The 24716-nt window shown below is 38.1% G+C and overlaps 1 protein-coding gene across 2 annotated transcripts in view; it reads right to left on the minus strand.

Annotated features, from left to right (window-relative positions):
* Positions 1-24716, minus strand: part of UGGT2 (UDP-glucose glycoprotein glucosyltransferase 2) — a 276140-nt gene that overhangs the window by 196122 nt on the left and 55302 nt on the right. For both annotated transcript variants that reach the window (XM_024230998.3, XM_054529561.2), the window contains 3 exons: positions 12369-12465; positions 9178-9250; positions 3125-3225 (listed from right to left, as the gene is read on the minus strand). In XM_024230998.3, coding sequence (XP_024086766.1) covers positions 3125-3225; positions 9178-9250; positions 12369-12465 — 271 coding nt within the window. The remainder of the gene's footprint in view (positions 1-3124; positions 3226-9177; positions 9251-12368; positions 12466-24716) is intronic.

The raw sequence follows: 24716 nt of genomic DNA on the forward strand, positions 1-24716 counted from the left end.
ACATTCACTTTCTCTTTCAACATTGTTTTACCTTTGTGCTGAAATAAAATCCTAAACTTAGTATTATTTTATCTGATATGACAGTCCTATAAAAAGAAAAATGTGTGTTGCTAACTGTGGTTAGTTTCAAACATGTCAGAAGAATTCATCTTAGTATTATTACTTTGTCAAGAGTCAGAAAAGATTTAAAACTAAATTCTTTCATTACCTACCTCAATAGTGAGGCAGATTGTTTCTCCTTTAGCTTAAGGACAAGATACTCACCCCACCACTGAAGCTAACCATCTGGATATCTTACAATGACTTTAAATCAACCTTTCAACACTAGTCTCATTATTTCTGAGTCCCATATTCAGCCCCAAAGTCTGCTTACATGTTTTATATATTCTCTCTACTCAGGCTCAAGTGAGAAATCCTAGAATTATCTTTGACTCCTTTTTACCTTCTAAATATTTATATGCCTTCTACCACTATTTCAGTAATGTCTACCTAGATTTCTTGCTTTTAGTCCATTCAAATACATCTTACACAGACATTAGGGAGTCAACTAGAACTAAGCTGACTATGCATATTCTGCTTAAAGGCCTTCAAAAACACCCCATCACTTACACTTTTCTAAATTATGCAAGGGCCCCTTAGAGAACATTTTGAAGGAGGCTTAAAACATAATTATAATTTTTAAAAAGTGCTAAAATACAGACATAAAAAAGGATCTAAAAATAATTGAAGATACTAGAAAGAGACTATCTGAAATTATGGATTTAGGAATATAAGCTCTATTAGAACTTAGAGAAGAGCTTCACAAACCATGCTAAGGGGTTTAAACTTAATACTTTTAATGGATGTGCATGAAATCAGTCCTTAATGATGCAAATGACTTGGCTAGCTAGTCCTATCAACCCCTTCTTACATTCAAAGTCTCTCCAGAAGTATTTGCCTTGGAAAAACAGAACTTTCTCAGATAAGAGGACTGCATACTTTGTTTGCCCCCCGCATCCACTCTTTCCTGCTTCAGGCCCCCAAAAGGCTGGTCTATCTGAACTGCATCAATAAGCTCCCTTGCCCTCAGATTTCTAGTTAGATTCAGCCAATCCAAGTAACTAATATGGGATCAGTAAGCAAGAAAAGAGTAAGGATTGGAATAGTTACTACCCAGATCCCTTCCTTGAGTCACAGAGGGCAGTCCCTCGGGCTACTACTGCTGTGTCAAGCAGCTCTCTCAACACACTCTCCAGGTTTTGGTAACCACTCTCTCCTCTTGCTCCCTCAAGGTTAGGGGTAGAAAATGTTTCCATCTAGTTGCAAATACTGGAATCGAATAATCCATTCCTTGTTGGTTTCCCTCAATCATGCCTGTCTCTGTAAAAAGTCCCTTTATTAAACTTTTTTAGTTTGTGTGTGCCAACATTTTCCTGTGGGGACTAATGTAAGGCCATTATGATCAGGGATGTGCAAGTGATAAAGCCTGGCTGATTTGACACAAGGCCAAAATCAGATTTTCATTTTAGAAAGATTATCTCAGTAACCTTATTGAGGATGAGTTTGAACCTACTACCTCAGTTTAGTGTTATCATGATGGCAAGTGAAAGAACAGTCACAAGGGCTGTGGTCTAATAAAAGGAGGTCTAAGCATGAGGTCTAGATGAGACACTAAATAGGAAACGGTACACCAGAAGGGTCCAGGGAGAATAGATTCTATCAGTTCAAAGAGGCAGATTCTTTACAGTAAATCGATCATAACAATGGCCTTGAATCTCATTCTGCTGAATGATTTTTCTATTGATGTATTGATTTTCTAGTGATACAGGGCTTAGTTGATACAACATTTGTATTAGGTAGGTAAAGAATAGCAGAAGTTATAAAACTTAATAGATTGGGTCTTGCACATTCTGCTATAATTTTAAAATGTAATATTCAATATTCTGTTACGTGTATATAAGGTTTACCTAGATACCATATGGTACAGTATAAAGAATTTTACTTGGACCAAAATCTTCACTTATTAGCTGTGTGGTAACTGGCACTTAAATAAGATAGTTTATATGAAAGGACCCTGTAAACTATAATCCAGATGAAGTATAAAATATTATTTGTATGTTATAAGTAAGTTATACCAGTGACAGTGGCCTGTAAATATCCTTTTAGTTGTTATTTTAAAAACAGAAAGTAGATTGGTGGTTGCCTACAACTGGGGAGTTGGGAAATGAGCAGTGACTGCTAATGAGGGTGTTAGTTTTTTTTGGGGGATGATGAGAATTTTCTAATATCAACTGTGTTAAGAGTGGTGGCATTCTAAAAATATGCTAAAAACTACTGAATGGTAGAATTTAAAAGGGCAAATTGAATAGTATGTGAACATATTAGTATGAATAGTATTATTATAGTGATGTCATTATTTACATCACTAATATGTCTATAAAATAATCTATATCACCTGAGATATAAAAGCTTATTTAACAAAACAGCTTATTAAGCTGTTATATTTTTAAAAGTTGATAAAAGATGACAAAAGTTAGATTATGCAGAAAGATGACATGTCCCCATGACCTACTAAATCATTACAAATAAAGAAGAAAAATTATAAATTGAAAAGGACTTAAAAGTTCAAACTAAATCAAATTTTGTTAACAAAATATCTGCTTGCAGGTTTTCAGTACAGAAGCTGTTCCTAACTTTGTAAAACTGCACGTCCTCCATTTGATGTTTCCATTAAAAATTTATCAATGAAACATGCAATAGTCTTAACAGGATCCAAATTTCAAAGAGAAGAAAACCAAGATTAAGTTTCATTTTCTCCTTACCTAGGAGTTAGGATTTTTAATCAGTTATAGTCTCCAAAAATGTGATTTAATACTTGAGACTAACCTATAAATCAGTATATACTTTTGAAATAACATCGAATAACCTCACTTCATATAATTTTAAGTCTTGCAAACATAAAAATATAGCTTGCTTGAGAGATGATCTGTTAAATAGGTATTGCCACAAAAAATCATAATTTATATTATTTACTAGTCATTAATACTGTCCATAAAATAATCTATATCATGTGATATATAAAAGCTTATTTAACAAAACAGATCAGTTACAAAATGCTGCGTTAAAGTATCTCAAAATACTATACCTTGTAGTTCCCAGACTTTCAAAGGCGTCATTTGTTTGTTACTCTCAGTCAGGTATTTTTGGAATGCTGTCAGATTATCTCTAAGATCTGAATATATTTCTCTGCATCAAAATATTAAGTGATGTTAAGTAGCATCACCTATCACAAACCATTATACAAACAGCATATTTTTCAAATTACATATTCCACGTAATTAGACATAAATGAATCATTCATCATTAAGATAATCATAAATTGTGATACAGCTATATTCACAGAACTTAAAAATAATGAGGAAGATATACAGGTCTCTTTTATTAAATATATGAAACAAAACAAAATCTGGAGGAATATACTCTCAATTGTTAGTGTCAACTGTAAGCGATGCAAGGAAGAGGGCAGACTTAGGTTTTCATATCATATACTTTTTGTTTAACATTTTATAAATTGCAAACCTTGCTTTTATAGTTGAAAATAAAAATTATAAGGAAAGTCAAAAATGCCTCATACAATCAGAGTTTATTTCTGAAAAGTTCCATCTTTGATTCTTATAAAACACTAAAATAAGATAATTTTATCCATTGTTAAACATCTCTAGGCATCTTTTAGAGAACCAAATAATGATGTAGTAGAATGGTATTTTACTATACACGCAATCTAAACTGTAATCTTCTTTCCTCTATCACTCATGAAATCAAGACATGGTGCCATTTCCATTTCAGATTTAAATGGAGAGACACAATTAAAAAAAATAACTTTACTATCAGCACAACTTACAAAATACATATTTTCTTTTTATTATACTTTAAGTTCTGGGATACATGTGCAGAACGTGCAGGTTTGTTACATAGGTATACACATGCTGTGGTGGTTTGCTGCATCCATCAACCCGTCATCTACATTAGGTATTTCTCCTAATGTTATCCCTCCCCTAGCTCCCCACCCCCGACAAGCCACGGTGTGTGATGTTCCCCTCCCTGTGTCCATGTGTTCTCATTGTCCAACTACCACTTTTGAGTGAGAACATGTGGTGTTTGGTTTTCTGTTCCTGTGTTAGTTTGCTGAGAATGATAGTTTCCAGCTTCATCCATGTCCCTGCAAAGGACACGAACTTATCCTTTTTTATGGATGCATAGTATTCTATGGTATATATGGTGCCACATTTTCTTTATGCAGTCTATCACTGATGGACATTTGGGTTGGTTCGAAGTCTTTGCTATTGTGAATAGTGCTACAATCAACATATGTGTGCATGTGTCTTTATAGTAGAATAATTTATAATCCTTTGGGTATACACCCAGTAATGGGATTGCTGGGTCAAATGGTATTTCTGGTTCTAGATCCTTGAGGAATTGCCACACTGTCTTCCACAACGGTTGAACTCATCTACACACACACCAACAGCGTAAAAGCCTTCTTATTTCTCCACATCCTCTCCGGCATCTGTCGTTTCCTTTTTAATGATTGTCATTCTAACTGGCGTGAGATGGTGTCTCATTGAAAACACATATTTTCAATAGTCAATAGACAAGAAGACTTAGAAAAGTGAAATAAAAATACGGAATATACATAAATATGGTAATCTTATAGTTATGAATAAATATATATAGTACAGTGTCAATATCTTACAGGTTTACTACAATGTGGGATCATGTTCTGAAAACAAATAAAAATTGCTATGATAATAAAAGTACAATGGCATTTCTTTCTAAAAGAAGTTCACTATGAATTAAACATTTCCTTTTTGAATATTTTTAAGTTATCAGATTATAAGTTTACAAGAGCTACTATACCAATTTTCATATTTAATCATCATCTTAGTAACTTTCACTGCTAAAATTCTTTATATAAATTTAAGCAACATATGTATTATTCATAAAGTGCCTCAAAGGATTTTTGCTTTGAAATGAGCAGTCACTGAGTCACTGTGGAAGACTAATTTTGAGTATTCCCTTTTAAAAATGAATAGCCTTGGGAGGCCGAGGCAGGTGGATCATGAGGTCAGGAGATCAAGACCATCTTGGCTAACATGGTGAAACCCCGTCTCTACTAAAAATACAAAAATTAGCTGGAAGTGGTGGCAGATGCCTGTAATCCCAGCTACTCAGGAGGCTGAGGCAGGAGAATTGCTTGAACCCAGGAGGCAGAGGTTGCAGTGAGCCAAGATGGCTCCCCTGCACTACAGCCTGGGTGACAGAGCGAGAGCTAGACTCCATCTCAAAGAAAAGAAAAAAAAAATGAATAGCCATATGAGTTTTAGAATAGATTCTTCTAATTCTGTGAAAAATGACATTGGTAGTTTGACAGGAATAGCACTGAATCTGTAGACTGGCAGTATGGCCATTTTAACGACATTCATTCTTCCAATCCATGAGCATGGAATGTTTTTCCATTTGTTTGTGTCACCTATGATTTCTTTCAGCAGCGTTTTGTAGTTCTCCTTGTGGAGATGGTTCACCTCCTTGGTTAAATGTATTCCTACATACTTTTTTTGGTGTGTGGCTAGTGTAAATGGGATTGCCTGCTTGTTTTGGCTCTCAGCTTGAACATTATTGGCTTTTAGTAACGCTACTGATTTTTGTACACTGATTTTGTATCCTGAAACTTACAGAAGTTGTTTATCAGTTTTAGGAGCCTTATGGCGGAGTCTTTACGGTTTCCTAGGCAAAAGACATGAACAGACACTTCTCACAAGAAAACATATAAGCAGCCAAGAAACATATGAAAAAATGCTCGACATCACTAATCATCAGAGAAATTCAAGTCAAAACCACAATGAGATACCCTCTCACACCAGTCAGAATGGCTATTATCAAAAAGTCAAAAAGTAACAGATGCTGGCAAGGCTGCAGAGAAAAGGGAATGGTTATACACTGTTGGTGGAAATGTAAATTAGATCAGCCATTGCAAAAAGCAGTTTGGAGATTTCTCAAAGAACTTCAAACTACCACTCAACCCAGTAATCTCATTACTGGGTATTCACCCAAAGGAAAATAAATCATTCTGACAAAAAGACACATGCACTCATATGTTCATCATAGCACTTATTCACAATAGCAAAGACATGCAATCAACCCAGGTGCCATCAACGGCAAATTGGAAAAAGACAATGGGATACATATACCACCACGGAAAATCCTGCCCTTTGCAGCAACATGAATGCAGCTGTCAGCCATTATCCTAAGTGAATTAGGAACAGAAAACCAAATACCCTGTGTTCTGACTTATAAGTGAGAACTAAGCATTGGGTATACATGGACATAAAGATGGGAATAATAGATACTAGGGTCTATTAGCGTGGGGAGATGGCAAGGGCTGAAAAACTACCTGTTGGGTACTATGCTCACTACCTGGGTGATGGGATCATTCATACCACTAACCTCAGCATCACATAATACATCCATGTAACAAACCTGCACGTGTATGCCTTGAATCTAAAATAGAAGTTGAAATAAAATAAAAATAAAAATAGCCCAGTGTTCCACGTGATCTTCTGGAGAAAATGCAATTTAATCCCAGAAAAAGTTATATTCAGAAGAGAAAAGAACTATAAATTCCAAGATGTTGATTGAGATAGCTGAAAATGGAATAAAAATTTATTGTTAGCTGCTAAATAAATACCTTACTTAGAATAAATCCATTTTGTAAGATGTATTAACATTTTAAGGCCACTAGAGTATACTGCCTGGCCAACATACTTTAAAAATGTAACACAGTTATCCATATAAATTAGCATAGTCTCCAAAAATCTTACCCTTACTGTATATAGTTATCTACTCATCACCAGGAGAACCAACCTGAGAGTCCTTCATAAATGACTGTAATACTAAACAAGAACTAAAGGTGTTAATAAAAATATTTCTTTAATTAATTTTGCCTGGATAAAGAAATCATAAACTTTCACTTGTAAATAAGGGAAAATGTACATGAAATTACAGCCATACCCATTCACGAGTATTCATAGAGCACTCACCATCCTATTCCTTGTCTTCAATCAGCGTGGCAGGAAAAAAAAGGGGAGGTATAACTTTAATTTTTCAAAGCTTACTTATATGTGTATATGAAATGGTAATCTGTAGTACAGAAAATTTGAGTAATAAATGTTTTCTTTTGGGCTACACATTTGTTCAAGCTAAAGATCCAATATTATCAATGATTTTTGTAACCCATCAGATCAGTAAAGTTCTAGATTCCATAAAGTTTTTAGTTTTCGGTCAGAACTTTATCAACTCCTGTTTCTCTAAGCACACTAAGACAAATTTATTATATGAAAAGTGATTTTAAGTATCTCATACTTTATGAATGTCAGATGTATTAGAACTCCTTAAAAATAAAGAAACCAATATAATAAAGAGGAATATTTACCACAGCTTGCCAAGTTAATTCATTAAAAAACAGTAAAAATAAGAGTTTAAAAATAGTAAATGTTAGCTAACATTATTACTACAATATTTATTTTAAAAAATAATGATTTACTCAATTTTTTTCCTCAAAAGAAATTCAATTTAGGCAGTTTTTTCTTGGCAGCATTTTGTGAAACTATTTTAATAATAACTTAATAATTATAATTTTCATTTATTTTATTCATGTTTAACAAACACATTAATGCTTATATGCCATGAATTGTTAAAAATACTTTATTACTAAATTATATTATTTATTCTCTCCAAATTTAGAAACTTCCTAAACAAGTTATGTACTATACCAATTATTTACTTGACTTTTATGGCAGCTGGGTTAGAATAAAGAAAAGTACTACTTTTGAATATGGGAAATCATAATTTGTATGGTGATAGCACCATACAGTGCAAATGAAGAACAGGATAAAAAAATGCTACAAGGCTAATAAATATTTAACAATTTATTTGTTGCCTTATGTTTGTTGTTTCATGTCTTTGAGGTTTAGCCATTCTATAAATAAACTTTATTTATGGGACAAATAATTTATTCTGGGTAAAAGGAGAAAAACATGCATATTTAACAGTGACCAACCATAGGTATCGAAAAATTTCAAATTTTCTAGTTATCCCAGGGATACCACTGGAGTTTCAGAAATAAAAGCCCACTCTCAATGTAAACATAACAGTTGTATCTAATGAAAAAACTTCCATCTTTAAGATTAATATGAAAATAAACTTCAACAGTAAGTAATTCAGTATATGGCAAAGGTTTCAGAATTTTTTATAAAGAGCTGTTATAATTAGTAAAAAAGATAAACACAGAAAGAACAAATGAGCACAAGTTAGGAATAAGCAATTACCCAAGAAGAAATTCCAAGGCCAATAAACATGAAAAAAAGTTAATCCTTGCAATAATAAACTGCCAATAGTTGACAAATTATAAAATTGGTTCAGTCCAGTGAATTAAATACACTTTTTTTTTTAAAAAAAGAAACACCATTTCATTTATTAAACTGAAAAAGATTTTTAAAATAGTATGAGTGGTTATTAAAGTTCTGGGAAATGAACACATTTCACATTCTGGGGTGAGTGTCCATGTTAGTGCAATTTTATGAGGGTAGTTTACAAGTATGAATAAAAAATTTCAAGAAGTACATATACTTTGTCAACTATTTTCCTGAAATTTGTGCAAAGGAAAATCTGCAATGCACACAAACTGGTACAAAAAAAAATTAAATGAAAAAGTAGGGAAAGAATTTAAAGTCCCATTCTATGGGACTGTTTCGATAAATGATGGACTATCCACAAGATGTGAAAAAAACAGCTACACACTATGGTTCTACCGTGCAAAACAATATGTCGTGTATGCATTTATTTGATGCTATAAAAATATTCACAGAAACACTGGAAAAACATACTGTACACCAAAACATTATGAGTTATCTCTTTAATTGTGAAATTAGTGATGATTTTTAAATGTGCTTTTTTGCTTTCCGTAGCTTTTTGACATTAGCCATGTGTTACTTCTGTAATAAATAAAAACAATCGTGTGTGTGTGTGTTTGTACTTTCTACATAAAAGAAAGGTGAAACATACGGCAAAACAGTATATCAAATTTCTTCCTTAAAAACAAATGGGTATAATAATACCAATTTCATTTCCATTCAGACTTACTTTAGTTTCCCAAAGAGAAATCCTTGAACTTCATTTGTTTCAGTCTCATCCTCTACAGTAGTATTAGTCACAGCTACATTTTGGAAACAAAACCAAAATAAAACAAAAATATTTTCAGACTGGGAAAAGAACATGTAATCAAAAATTAGAAGAACTTGGCCAGGTGTGACAGCTCACGCCTGTAATCTCAGCACTTTGGGAGGCCGAGGTGGGTGAATCACTTCAGCTCACGAGTTCAAGACCAGCCTGACCAACCCAGTGAAACCTTGTCTCTACTAAAAATACAAAAATTAGCCAGGCGTGGTGGCATGCGCCTGCAGTCCCAGCTACTTGGGAGGCAGGAGAGTGGCTTGAGCCTGGGAGGTGGAGGTTAGAGTGGACTGAGATCACGCCACTGCACTCCAGTTTGGGTGACAGAGTAAGACTGTCTCTTAAAAAAAAAAAAAAAAAATTAGAACTCACAATGACATGAAATTCCATTTGTTTTACCTTGTTTTTCCTTCATGGACCAGATTAATATATATATATGCATGTGTACAGGCTAACATTCCTAAGTGTGAGCTGTCTTTTTGAACATGCTTGATTAAATACTTAGCAACTATAATAAAGTGCTTTATAGATTAGTTAATAGTCAAGTTCTATTTTATAATCAGAAATAAGCCAAAAGGCCTGTAACAAATGCTGGGTTTAGCTTTTAAGTGAGGCAGGAGGTCCAAACCCTAAGTTTAAATATAAGTTCCTACATATTTCCAACACCTTTAAAGATAATCAAGGAATATTAGAAAGACACCAAAACTCATGGCCTCAAAGAATAAAGATATAATATGTTATAGTCATTTCCCTTCTCCCTTACATACCAAATAATTATACTATACAGTCTGGTTGGTGGAATATGTGAAGGGTGCTTTAGGATCATAAAGACTGTGACCTCTTATAGTGTGTGGGGTGGCTCTCTATCAGAGTGTATCAGAGCTCAGCAATTATGCTTACCCTTTCTTACTTTTCTGAAACTCTGAATCTCTAGGACTGTAAGTAAAAACAACTCTGGGTACTTTGATCTAGTCATCCTTTTCCTCTTGTTTGTTCATTCATTCATTGGGCAAACATTTATTGACTGCTTACTATGAGGTGTCTATGACAGGATAGACACCAAGAAAAACAGAGACACAAAAGACACAGACCATGAACTTTTCTAAAAGAAGGCACAGAAAGATATGGGATATAGAAAAGAGAAGAGCATTCTCTAACAGAGCAGCAAGATAGGCAGCCATCTCAGAGGCACAGACTGATATATTTGAGTCTTAAAAGATATGAAGTCTGGCCGGGTGCGGTGGCTGACGCCTGTAATCCCAGCACTTTGGGAGGCTGAGGCAGGTGAATCACAAGGTCAGTTCAATACCAGCCTGGCCAACATGGTGAAACCCCGTCTCTACTAAAAATACAAAAATTAGCCAGGTATGGTGGCAGGCGCGTGTAAGTCCAGCTACTCAGGAGGCTGAGGCAAGAGAATTGCTTCAATTCGGGAGGCGGAGGTTGCAGTGAGCCGAGATCGCGCCACTGCACTCCAGCCTGGGTGACAGAGCAATGATTCCATCTCAGGAAAAAAAAGAAAAAGATATGAAGTCTTTAGAGGAAATGAAAGAAGCGAAGACAGCGGCAGGCAGAAGGAATAGCATATGCTAAGGGATGAAGGTAGGAGAGGTCATAAAGACTTGCCATGGAGCCCATGCATAAAAGCATCCAGGGAACAGAAAATTATTCTAAATAGTAAGTAGTTTAGTGTTTCAGGCAAGAGGACACAAATTAGAGAGGGCTGAAAGACAGTAAAAAGGCAGTAAGAAATCAGATTGTGAAAAGCTTTGTTTGCTACGTTCTGAATTTTTGAGAGAGGTTATAGGGAGCCACTAAAGGATTTAACCAGTGGAATCACAAAGTCAGATTTTCAATATCAGAAGTTCATTTGGAAAGTACTGTGGAGATTAGACTGATTAATCTGTCTTGAGGGATGGTGAGATTGAGGGCACTGAAGACCTAAGATCAGAGAGATGGCTAGTTAAAGGTCTGATACATGTATACAGAGAGAAAAAAAGAACTGCACTAAGGAGTGGCAACTAGAATTCGCAGGTGAAGACATATTCCAAGTGTGTGTAAAAGGTTGATGACAGAATGCAGTGCATAATAATACAGATGATACATATGTGACCATCTGACTTTTTAAAGAAAATTCTATAAGCGCAATAGCTAAAAATGCCTTAAATTACTATCGTGACTACAAGAGAGTAAATTATAAAGCAATGTAGAGCTATACACAAGCTATACAGAAATACATAAAATCAGAGTATTATTTTTACTATACTTTTTCAGTAACTCTTTAACTAAAAATATTTAAATTACAGTAATACAGATCTTTATTTGAAGCACATTCAGTAGGAGGAGCCAGAGAGAAGTCTGTGATCAAGGCAGGGTCTCTATATGAAAAAACAAAGTTGAAGCAGGAGCCTCATCTGAGTGCATATAAGAGAATAAACGTAAAACTCTTAACCAAGAATCAGGCATAAATAAATTTGACACGAACCAGGTAATAAAAGACTTCCATAAGTGTTCTGAGAACTTGTTTAGTTTATTTAAGTCTCCAGAGTCTCTTCATCTAGAGTATGCATTTAGTTCATAGAATACAGATAGATATTGGTTAGTAGATCACAAATCTAATGAATCTACCTCATCTAAACAATTCATAGGCCTCTCTCACCCTGCTTCAGGAAAGAAAAAAAAAAAAACTACCATCCTAATTTCATTACAAATAAATATTTCAGACAAAACTTCCTTACATGGGCGAGACCCAGATGCCTATGCCAGTCACCTCTAGCAATAATCGGCCTCATCTATTGCCACAGTGTACCTTACATATACTATCAATTGTTATATGGTGCTGAAATGGTTTGGAGCCCATCGGGTATAAGCAAAATAACATACAATTTCATATTTTTAAAGAAATGTTAATAACCAATAATATTAAATACGTTTCTTTCAGCCGAAAATTTAATTCCAAATTTTAATGAAGAATATGTCCACCCCATTTCTAGCCTCAAACGAACATATGCAGGATTATACTCATTAAATTTTTAAAAAACTAAAGTGTGTAAAAGCCTCCAACTTTTCATTCTACTCAAGTACTGAGATAGAGAACTTACTTTTAACTTGGGTATCATCCAGTGCTTTGTATTCTGTACTCTTAATTGCTAGCTCCACACCATACCCAGATAAGTACATTTTCCGTGAGCTTGGTTTCTGTTCAAACACATTTATTTTACAAAAAGAGAAAACAGTTAGTCAAACATCTTGTTTTAAAGTCAGTACCACGATGTGTTCGGACATAAGAGTAAATTACTAATATTGAAGGTTTTTAATCACTGTGAAAAATCTGGGGGTTGTTTACATTGTCTCTAGTCTATCAAGGAACTAGAATTTGGTTAACGACTACTCTGTAAAAACTTTGTCGTGACTACTGTTTTAATTACTTTTTAATTTTTACAATTAAAATAAAAAATATCTTTTTCTGTTATAACATGTCTTCAATGAGTTAATTAACAGAAGATCCAATACAGACAAGTTTCAACAAAACTGTTTTCCTTTTTGGGGGCCCCCAAAAGATTTGCTAAACCAAAAATGCTCATCTGCTGGTTGTCTAGATGTAGGACTAGAGTGCTGCCAAAAGCAAACACTGGAAAGCAGTGGCAAAGGAGACAAAAAAGTTAGTGCCGTGAAATCCCTGATAAAAGTTTTCTTTGTTTCTCAATGATTAAAATATACCAAATGCCACAAATTAACATCTGTTCTTGCAATAAGAGGCTACAGTTCACTAAAACAGAGTGGTCTGAAATGTTTATGATCAGAATTTTGGTACCTTTAATTTTATTATTTCCATAAAGGGCAAATATTAAATGTACTCCTAGAGATCACCTCATCAAGCAAGAGAAGTCACTATATTTTATTCAAAAGGAAGAAACCTGGATGAACACACATAATAGTTTTAAAGTTGTTCCAGCTTCTAGACTGAAATTCTTGTTGGCTGTACTGCAACCATTATCATTTGGCATATCTCAAGGGGTTAGAAAACCACTTTAACTTAGAGCTCAGCAAACTCCCTGGAAGATGCCATGTGTCTTTGCTTAATTCAGGTTTGCACAGGGACAGTTTTGCATGATAGAGGAAAAGGCAGAGATTGGAGGGAAGGAGAACTTTAGTAGTGCGTTATTCTTTGTATTCTCTTCTTTCCTCCCTAAACCTTCTACCAAGCCTTATTGATATGCATATGGCCAGAGTGACTGTTCTTTGGCCTGTTCTATTTCCAAGTAAGAATATGTAAAAGTTAGCTTCAGATATTCAGACAAATACTTAACATTGCTGCCCACACTAAAATTTAATTTGCTAATTTCTCAGGCCCACATTATATGAAAGATAGCATGTAGAAACTGGGTTATTTATAATTACAGTAATCTGACAAAGATGAAAATTTTTTAGAGTTTTCAATTTCATAACAGCTCAATTTAAAACTACATTTTGAATATCTAGTCAAAAGACCAATCAGTTGGTGGCTAAGTGAATCAAAACTATACGGCCGTATATCTTGTTATAGTTCATAAAAGAAATGCAATTTCACATAGCTGATTTCCATTATCAGTTCTGGAAAGTTATTAGCTCCTCAGTAATAAAAATGTTCCTAAATTCATATTTGCTTTCCTCATTTGGAAATGTGTTGATATAAAATTTGAATTGTAATTTTGTAGTTCAGTAAGTTTGGATTTGCAAAACAAATTACCAAATCAACAGGTTAAAAAAAAATCTTTGTTTTTCTATTTCTTTTTCCCCCACAAAAAGGCTTTTTTCCTCCACAAAAAGACATATGTTAAAAACGTAGCATAAATATGTCTATTTTTATTAGAATTACATGTTGACTAGATTTACATTATAGCTATTTTGAACATAAAAGATGTCATTCATTAAATATAAGGCTATAATTTGATGTTACTAAATGCCCAGATAGTTAATATGATTTCACAGAAGCACACTTAGTGGTCACATTCTCTATGTCAGGCCTCTGAGCCCAAGCCAAGCCATCGCATCCCCTGTGACTTGCATGTATATGCCCAGATGGCCTGAAGTAACTGCAGAATCACAAAAGAAGTGAAAATGCCCTGCCCTGCCTTAACTGATGACATTCCACCACAAAAGAAGTGTAAATGGCCGGTCCTTGCCTTAAGTGATGACATTACCTTGTGAAAGTCCTTTTCCTGGCTCATCCTGGCTCAAAAAGCTCCCCCACTGAGCACCTTGCGACCCCCACTCCTGCCCGCCAGAGAACAAACCCCCTTTGACTGTAATTTTCCTTTACCTGCCCAAATCTTATAAAACAGCCCCACCCCTATCTCCCTTCGCTGACTCTCTTTTCGGACTCAGCCCGCCTGCACCCAGGTGAAATAAACAGCCATGTTGCTCACACAAAGCCTGTTTGGTGGTCTCTTCACACAAACGCACATGAAATTTGGTGCCATGACTCAGATCGGGGGACCTCCCTTGGGAGGAGATCAATCCCCTGTCCTCCTGTTCTTTGCTCCGTGAAAAAGATCCACCTACAACCTCAGCTCCTCAGACCCACCAGCCCAAGGAACATCTCACCAATTTTAAATCGGGTAAGCGGCCTCTTTTCACTCTCTTCTCCAACCTCCCTCACTATCCCTCAACCTCTTTCTCCTTTCAATCTTGGCGCCACACTTCAATCTCTCCCTTCTCTTAATTTCAATTCCTTTCATTTTCTGGTAGAGACAAAGGAGACACGTTTTATCCATGGACCCAAAACTCCGGCGCTGGTCACAGACTAGGGAAGGTGGCCTTCCTTTGGTGTTTAATCATTGCAGGGACGCCTCTCTGATTATTCACCCACGTTTCAGAGGTGTCAGACCATGCAGGGATGCCTACCTTGGTCCTTCACCCTTAGCAGCAAGTCCTGCTTTTCTGGGGGAGGGGCAAGTACCCCAACCCCTTCTCTCTGTGTCTCTACCCCTTCTCTGCTTTTCTGGGGCAGGGGCAAGAAACCCCCAACCCCTTCTCCTTCACCCTTAGTGGCAAGTCCCACTTTTCCAGGGGAGGGGCAAGTACCCCAACCTCATATCTCTGTGCCCCAATCCCTTATTTCCACACCCCAACCTCGTATCTCTGTGCCCCGATCCCTTATTTCTGCACCCCAACCTCTTATATCTCTGCGCCCCAATCCCTTATTTCCATGCCCCAACCTCATATCTCTGTGCCCCTACCCCTTTCCCGCTTTTCTGGAGGGTAAGAACCCCCGAACCGCTTCCCTCCGTGTCTCTACTCTCCCTTTTCTTTAAACTTGCCTCCTTCACTATAGGCAACCTTCCACCCTCCATTCCTCCTTCTTCTCCCTTAGTCTGTGTTCTCAAAAACTTAAAACCTCTTCAACTCACACCTGACCTAAAACCTAAATGCCTTATTTTCTTCTGCAATGCCGCTTGACCCCAATACAAACTCGACAGTAGTTCTAAATAGCCAGAAAACAGCACTTTCCATTTCTCCATTCTGCAAGATCTAAATAATTCTTGTCATAAAATAGGCAAAAGGTCTGCAGTGCCTGACATCCAGGCACTCTTTTACACATCAGTCCCTTTCTAGTCTCTGTTCCCAATGCAACTAGTCCCAAATCTTCCTTCTTTCCCTCCCACCTGTTCCCTCAGTACCAACCCCAAGCGTTGCTGAGTCTTTCTAACCTTCCTTTTCTACAGACCCATCTGACCTCTCTCCTCACCAGGCCGAGCTAGGTCCCAATTCTTCCTCAGCCTCTGCTCCTCCACCCTATGATCCTTTTATCACCTCCCCTCCTCACACCCGGTCCAGCTTACAGTTTCATTCCGCAACTAGCCCTCCCCCACCTGCCCAGCAATTTACTCTTAAAAAGGTGGCTGGAGCTAAAGGCATAGTCAAGGTTAATACTCCTTTTTCTTTATCCCAAATCAGATAGCGTTTAGGCTCTTTTTCAAATATAAAAACCCAGCCCAGTTCATGGCCTGCTTAGCAGCAACCCTTAGACACTATACCGCCCTAGACCCAGAAGGGCCAGAAGGCCGCCTTATTCTTAACATGCATTTTATCACCCAATCCACTCCTGACATTAGGAAAAAAACTTCAAAAATTAGAATCTGGCCCTCAAACCCCACACCAGAAATTAATCAACCTTGCCTTCAAGGTATACAATAATAGAGAGGAAGCAGCCAGACAGCAACGCATTTCTGAGTTACAATTACTTGCCTCTGTTGTGAGACAAAACCCAGCCACACCTCCAGCATACAAGAACTTCAAAATGCCTAAGCCGCACACGCCTAAGCCGCAGCAGACAAGCATTCCTACAACACTTCCTCCATCAGGATCTTGCTTCAAGTGCCAGGAATCTGGCCACTGGGCCAAGGAATGCCCGCAGCCCTGGATTCCTCCCAAGCCATATCCCATCTTGCAGGGATCCACTGGAAGGCAGACTGCCCAGCTCGCCCGGCAGCCACTCCTAGAGCCCCTAAAGCTCTAGCCCAAGGCTCTCTGACTGACTTCTTCCCAGATCTGCTCGGCTCAGCGACTGAAGATTGACGCTGCCCGATTGCCTGGGAAGCTCCCTGGACCATCACGGACGCCGAGCTTCGGGTAACTCTCACAGTGGAGGGTAAGTCCATCCCCTGTTTAATCGATATGGGGGCTACCCACTCCACATTGCCTTCTTTTCAAGGGCCTGTTTCCCTCGCCCCAATAACTGTTGTGGGTATTGACAGCCAAGCTTCAAAACCCCTGAAAAACTCCCCCACTCTGGTACCAACTTGGACAACACTCTTTTATGCACTCTTTTTTAGTTATCCCCACCTGCCCAGTTCCCTTATTAGGCCGAGATATTTTAACCAAATTATCTGCTTCCCTGACTATTCCTGGACTACAGCTGCATCTCACTGCCACCCTTCTCCCCAACCCAAAGCCTCCTTCGTGTCTTCCTCTCGTATCCCCCCACCTTAACCCACAAGTATGGGACATTTCTACTCCTTCCCTGGCAACTGATCACATGCCCATTACCATCCCATTAAAACCTAATCACACTTACCCCACTCAACGCCAATATCCCACCCCACAGCACGCTTTAAAAGGATTAAAGCTTGCTACAGCACGGGCTTCTAAAACCTATGAACTCTCCTTACAATTCCCCCATTTTACCTGTCCAAAAACCTGACAAGTCTTACAGATTAGTTCAGGATCTGCGCCTTATCCACCAAATTGTTTTGCCTATCCACCCCGTCGTGCCAAACTCGTATACTCTCCTATCCTCAATACCTCCCTCTACTATCCATTATTCTGTTCTAGATCTCAAACATGCTTTCTTTACTATTCCTTTGCACCCTTCATCCCAGCCTCTTCCTAGCTTTCACTTGGACTAACCCTGACACCCATCAGTCCCAGCAACTTACCTGGGCTGTGCTGCCGCAAGGCTCCAGAGACAGCCCTCATTACTTCAGCCAAGCTCTTTCTCATGATTTACTTTCTTTCCACCCCTCTGCTTCTCACCTTATTCAATATATTGATGACCTTCTTCTTTGTAGCCCCTCCTTTGAATCTTCTCAACAAGACACGCTTCTGCTCCCCTCAGCATTTATTCTCCAAAGGATATCGGGTATCTCCCTCCAAAGCTCAAATTTCTTCTCCATCCGTTACCTACCTCAGCATAATTCTTCATAAAAACACACATGCTCTCCCTGCCGATCGTGTCCAACTGATCTCTCAAATCCCAACCCCTTCTACAAAACAACTCCTTTCCTTCCTGGGCATGGTTGGATATTTTCGCCTTTGGATACCTGGTTTTGCCATCCTAACAAAACCATTATATAAACTCACAAAAGGAAACCTAGCTGACCCCATAGATCCTAAATTCTTTCCCCACTCCTCTTTCCGTTCCTTGAAGACAGCTTTAGAGAATGCCCCCACTCTAGCTCTCCCTCCTTTTCATTACACACAGCCAAAGTGCAGGGCTGTGCAGTCGGAATTCTTACACAAGGACCAGGATCGCGTCCTGTAGCCTTTTTGTCCAAACAACTTGACCTTACTGTTTTAGCCTAGCCCTCATATCTGCGTGCAGCGGCTGCCACTGCTTTAATACTTTTAGAGGCCCTCAAAATCACAAACTATGCTCATCTCACTCTCTACAGCCCTCATAATTTCCAAAATCTATTTTCTTCCTCATACCTGACGCATATACTTTCCGCTCCCCAGCTCCTTCAGCTGTACTCACTCTTTGTTGAGTCTCCCACAATTACCATTGTTCCTGGCCGGGACTTCAATCTGGCCTCCCACAGTATTCCGGATACCAAACCTGACCCTCATGACTGCATCTCTCTGATCCACCTGACATTCCCCCTATTTCCCTCTTCCCTGTTTCTCACCCTGATCACACTTGGTTTATTGACGGCAGTTCCACCAGGCCTAATCACCACACACCAGCAAAGGCAGGCTATGCTATAGTACGAGCCACTAGCCCGCCTCTTAGAACCTCTCATTTCCTTTCCATCGTAGAAATCTATCCTCAATGAAATAACTTCTCAGTGTTCCATCTGCTATTCTACTACTTCTCAAGGATTATTCAGGCCCCCTCCCTTCCCTACACATCAAGCTCAAGGATTTGCCCCCACCGAGGACCGGCAAATTAGCTTTACTCAACATGCCCCCAGTCAGATAACTAAAATACCTCTTAGTCTAGGTAGACACTTTCACTGGATAGGTAGAGGCCTTTCCTACAGGGTCTGAGAAGGCCACTGCAGTCATTTCTTCCCTTCTGTCAGATATAATTCCTTACTTTAGCCTTCACCCCTCTATACAGTCTGATAACAGACCAGCCTTTATTAGTCAAATCAACCAAGCAGTTTTTCAGGCTCTTAGTATTCAGTGAAACCTTTATATCTCTTACGGTCCTCCGTCTTCAAGAAAAGTAGAACGGACTAAAGGTCTTTTAAAAAGACACCTCACCAAGCTCAGCCACCAACTTAAAAAGGACTGGACAATACTTTTATCACTTTCCCTTCTCAGAAGTCAGACCTGTCCTCAGAATGCTACAAAGTACAGGCCATTTGAACTCCTGTATAGACACTTCTTTTTATTAGGCTCCAGTCTCATTCCAGATACCAGACCAACTTAGACTGTGCCCCCAAAAAACTTGTCATCCCTACTATTTTCTGTCTAGTCATACTCCTATTCTCCGTTCTCAACTACTCATACATGCCCTGCTCTTGTTTACACTGCCGGTTTACACTGTTTCTCCAAGCTATCACAGCTGATGTCTCCTCGTGCTATCCCCAAACTGCCACTCTTAACTCTTGAAGTAAATAAATAATCTTTGCTGGCAGGACTATACTGAATCTCCTTAGGCACTCTCTAATCAGATGTCCTAGGTCCTCCCAATTCTTAGACCTTTTATACCTGTTTTTCTCCTTCTCTTATTCCATTTAGTTTTTCAATTCATACAAAACCGTATCCAGGCCATCACCAATAATTCTACACAACAAATGTTTCTTCTAACAACCCCATAATATCACCCCTTACCACAAAATCTTCCTTCAGCTTAATCTCTCCCACTCTAGGTTCCCATGCCACCCCTAATCCTGCTCGAAGCAGCCCTGAGAAACATTGCCTATTCTCTCTCTCCATACCACCCACCAACAATTTTTGCTGCCCCAACACTTCAACATTATTTTGTTTTATTTTTCTTATTAATATAAGAAGGCAGGAATGTCAGGCCTCTGAGCCCAAGCCAAGCCATCGCATCCCCTGTGACTTGCACGTATATGCCCAGATGGCCTGAAGTAACTGCAGAATCACAAAAGAAGTGAAAATGCCCCGCCCTGCCTTAACTGATGACATTCCACCACAAAAGAAGTGTAAATGGCCGGTCCTTGCCTTAAGTGATGCCATTACCTTGTGAAAGTCCTTTTCCTGGCTCATCCTGGCTCAAAAAGCTCCCCCACTGAGCACCTTGCGACCCCCACTCCTGCCCGCCAGAGAACAAACCCCCTTTGACTGTAATTTTCCTTTACCTGCCCAAATCTTATAAAACGGCCCCACCCCATCTCCCTTCGCTGACTCTCTTTTCGGACTCAGCCCGCCTGCACCCAGGTGAAATAAACAGCCATGTTGCTCACACAAAACCTGTTTGGTGGTCTCTTCACACAGACGCGCATGAAACTCTAAATAATAACTTGAGACAGATTCTCAACAGATGGGCATAGCTCCCCAGGGGCATGTTAGAACCACTTGGGAGAACATTTTAAAAAGACAGACAATTAACAACAACAAGGTTCATTGCACAGGTTTACTTATAGATTTTTATAAGAAATAGATATTTTATAGATATCTACTTTTATAGATAGTTACTTATAGATTTTCTTCCACCTTGCCACCTGAAACAGCAAGTCCAGCCTCTCCTCTTCCATTTCCTCCTCAGCCTACTCAACATGACTATGAGGATAAAGATCTTTATGATGATCCACTTCTATTTAATGAAAAATATATTTTCTCTTCCTTATGACTTTAATAACATTACTTATCTAGCTTACTCTACTGTAAGAATTACAAAATATAATAATACATGTGACATGAAAAATATGTGTTAATTGACCGTTTCTGTTATCAGTAAGGCATCCAGTCAACAGTAGGTTATTAGTACTTAAGTTTTAGTGGAGTCCAAAGTTATACGTATATTTTTTAACAACATGAGGGGTCAGTATCTCTAACTCACACATGCTTAAGGGTAAACTGTACTTGTATCTCCCACTCCCATTCCTATTCTCATTTGCCTCTGAGCTCTGCTTTATCTGACAGAGAATCATAGTCTTAAGGTGCTACTGTTATTGATGGTAATGTATCCATCCTTCTAGCAAACTCAGTTGGGAAAAATTGAGAATTCTTGGCATAAGATGATTAGACAACATAAAATGTTTTGAGTGCACACTCTAGACCCATGACTCTATGTCCTCGTATTTTTTCTGAAAACACTTTCATCACCATCTAACATAAATCTGTTTTACATCTCTTGCCACTGAAATTGAAGTTCTCTGAGAATAAGGAATGTTTCTCTCTTATTCACTGCTACATGAACCAATGCCTGGCACAGAGACATCCAAATATTTATGAAATTAATGACTTAAATATGTAATCATTTACAAACTGTACACACACCCACACTTTCTCTTTATATCTCACTTTACAGATAATCTTTATGTAGATTATGCAAATATCTATATGCCAACACACTCAAGAATATTTAAGATTTTCCACTTTTACTAAATAGCAATAACTCACTCAAAATTATACAATGAACAATTAAAATTGGGAATGTGAAGAACACTGAGGGAAAAAAATACATTTTATATGATGTTATTGTAGGGCAAGTCCCTGAAAGATCTAGGCAACCCAGCTCTTCCTCGCTTTCTCACTTGTAAATCTCAGAGTAACTGTAGAATGATGTGCTGGAAATGCAAGAACTATGAAGGAATTGCCAGTAAAGCCAAGCTCTGTTCCCATCACTCCTAGAACAGGATGTCTTGCAATGCTTTAGCACAGCTCATCAAGTTGCTCCTAGGTATAAAACCCAGGGCAGAGCAGGCTTTCAGAGTTCCTCAGCTGTGGTGAGACATGAACGACGTGCACGTGAGACTCCATCCATCCTTGGCAGCTATCCTAAGCTTTGGGGGATGAGCTTGCCATGAATCCTTAGGTGTCTATTGTCCCTTGCTGCCTGTCTGTGAGTAATAAAGTTGCTTCCCTAAACTTGTTGTGCGAGTGTTCTGTCTCACCAGACTCATGCCAGTGGATTGATACTGGTACACAATATTGGCAAGGTGTTTACAGTCCTCCCCTGGGATTGATACCAGTGCACAGTGAACTTGCATCATAAAATTATCAAATATATAAAACAAAATTAAGATACTGAAACAAGCTACTTATCGTCTATCACCAGTACTAAGCACAGTGCCCAACTTATAGGCATTTGTGGAAGATTATTATAAAGGCCACAAATGAATAACTGCTTCCCATGTCCAGACTCCTTTGCAATGTGACCTTGCTACTTCTCACCAGGAAACTGAGTCTATTTTTCCATTCTTTTGAATCTGGCTGGCCTTGTGACTTGCTTTGACTAACACAAGGTGGCAGAAGTATCACTGTATGAGTTCCTGGGCATAGGGCTTAAGAGGTATTGCAAGTTCCACTCTTTTCTTTTTGGGACCCTAAGCCATCATGATGTGAAGAATCATAGTCTAACTCTTGGAAGATGAAAGGCCATGTAGAAAAGACAAGAAACTTCAGCTATCAGCCTGAACTGCCACACAGGTCTGTCAGAATAACTCGAATCCCCAAGCTCTAATCTAGTACTGAATGACCCCCACTGCATGAACAATACCAGCAGAAAAAGTGCCCCGACTGTCAACCCACAGAATAAAGAGAAACAGTAAGTCAATATTGCCTTAAGCCACTAAATTTTGAGATTTGTTACAAAGCAATTCAGACACAGACACGGCATCTAATAAATGTGCATGGAGGAAAGAAAGAAGAGATGATAGATTCCTCTAACAAATTTCTAATTCAAAGAATACCTAGTTTCCTCATAAATAGTAGTAACTTAAGAGTTTTTCATCCTCTACAATCATATATTACTGCTTTGAGAAGTTATAAGGTAGCTTCAATCAGCATTAAGAAACTTAAATTTTGGATTCCCCAGGTAAGCAGCAAAGCTATGGTATCAAAGCAACTCTAGGAAAAAAAAATTTGTTTTTTAAATTTTTAAATTATTATGGATACAGAAAAGTTGCACATATTTATGGGGTATATGTTATAATTTGATACAAACATACAAAATGTAATGATCAAATCAGGGTATTTGGGATATCTATCACCTCAAACACTTCATCATTTCTTTGTGTTAGGAACATTCCAATTTTTGAAGTCAGGGAGACAGAGACTAAAATGATGGTAGTTACCTGAAGATGGAAAAACTAGTGGGGATGTGGGGATTAAGAGGGGACGGTTAATGGGTATAAAAATACAGTTAGGAAGAATAACATCTAGTGTTCAGCAGCACAATCGAGTGACTATGGTTAATAATTTATTGTGTATTTCAAAACAAGGAAAAATAATTTTATAAGCATTACATCCTTATTAAAGAGCCACTTAGTTATGACCTCCTCTCTCACAACTAGAATGTCTCATCTTTCTTTTTCTTCAGTGGACAGATATCAGAGGGCTTCAGAATCATATGCTATATATTCCCAACCAATGTGCCAGATCTAATGAAGCAAGATCTCTAGGAGTGAGAGCACTTTATTATTTAAAAGAACACTCCAATTGGTGTTGGGGTAGAGAATGAGACTGATAATGGAAAACAAAATAACCTTCAACTTTAAAGTTTTATTACTTTAATTAAAAAATAAACTTGAAAAGATAAAATGTTAGCTGTCAATTCTGGGTAGTATATACAAAAATGTTTATTATTTTTAGGCTTTTTGTATTAGAAAATTTTCTGAAGAAAAAATAAAGCAGATGGAACGAGAATGATAACAGAAGAAAAAGGCACCTGTGGGAAGGTGAACATTTGAATACCTAGGACACATACCACTAAATGCTAGTGAAGCTGGTAAAGATATTTAGCTAGAAATCTATAAAGCTTGCTAAAGGCTAAATGTGGGCTAACGTGAGAGTATGAAGCCCCTGGTAGCTCCACACATAGCAAGGCTGAAACCCTCTTGCACAGGGTAGACTGGGGAAGGTCCTGAGAAAGCTTCCACTCTAATGCTGACAGGCAGAGAGGAAAGAAAAATCACTGCTGAAATCCACTTCAGACCTATCTCCCCTACAGAACCAAAGCCTTAATCTTCAGAGGCAAGGGCAACAAAATTGTAGCTATATAGTGTACTGGTGGAAGCCCACTGAAGACAGGAGAAATGGAATAGATGAAAGCCTTAGTCTGAACGAGGGACAGGAATACCTTCCAGGCCCAACATTCTGAGAGAGGATCAGAAACCTTGAGGCCAAAATTTAATGCCTAGAAAGGAAACTTAATTGGAACATCAGAAAATATCCCCTTCCTTACCTGCCCCTCACCTTCACCTCAAGGCCAATCTAACAAGGGTTGAGTAAAGATAACACTGAAATACAGGTGGGAAAGCTATAAGAAACACATTGTCTTTGGGGAGCTGTACAAAGGGAAGATCCAAATCTAAGTGGGGAGACCTAAAGCCAAGTGGACCACAAACGTGAAACCCAACCCAGCTCCTGACCAGACAGCTCAATCCTGCATACATGAAAGGCATGGCCTACACTAAAGGCAGGGTCCAGGCTCCTACACAAAATGTTGAGCTTTCAACAACAACAAAAATTACAAGATGTCCAAGAAGTCAAGGGAACAAAAGTCTGAAGAGACAAATCAATCAACAATTTCAAAATCAGATGTAAAAAAG

Source organism: Pongo abelii, chromosome 14 (genome assembly GCF_028885655.2).
Source record: "Pongo abelii isolate AG06213 chromosome 14, NHGRI_mPonAbe1-v2.0_pri, whole genome shotgun sequence".
Taxonomy (NCBI): domain Eukaryota; kingdom Metazoa; phylum Chordata; class Mammalia; order Primates; family Hominidae; genus Pongo; species Pongo abelii.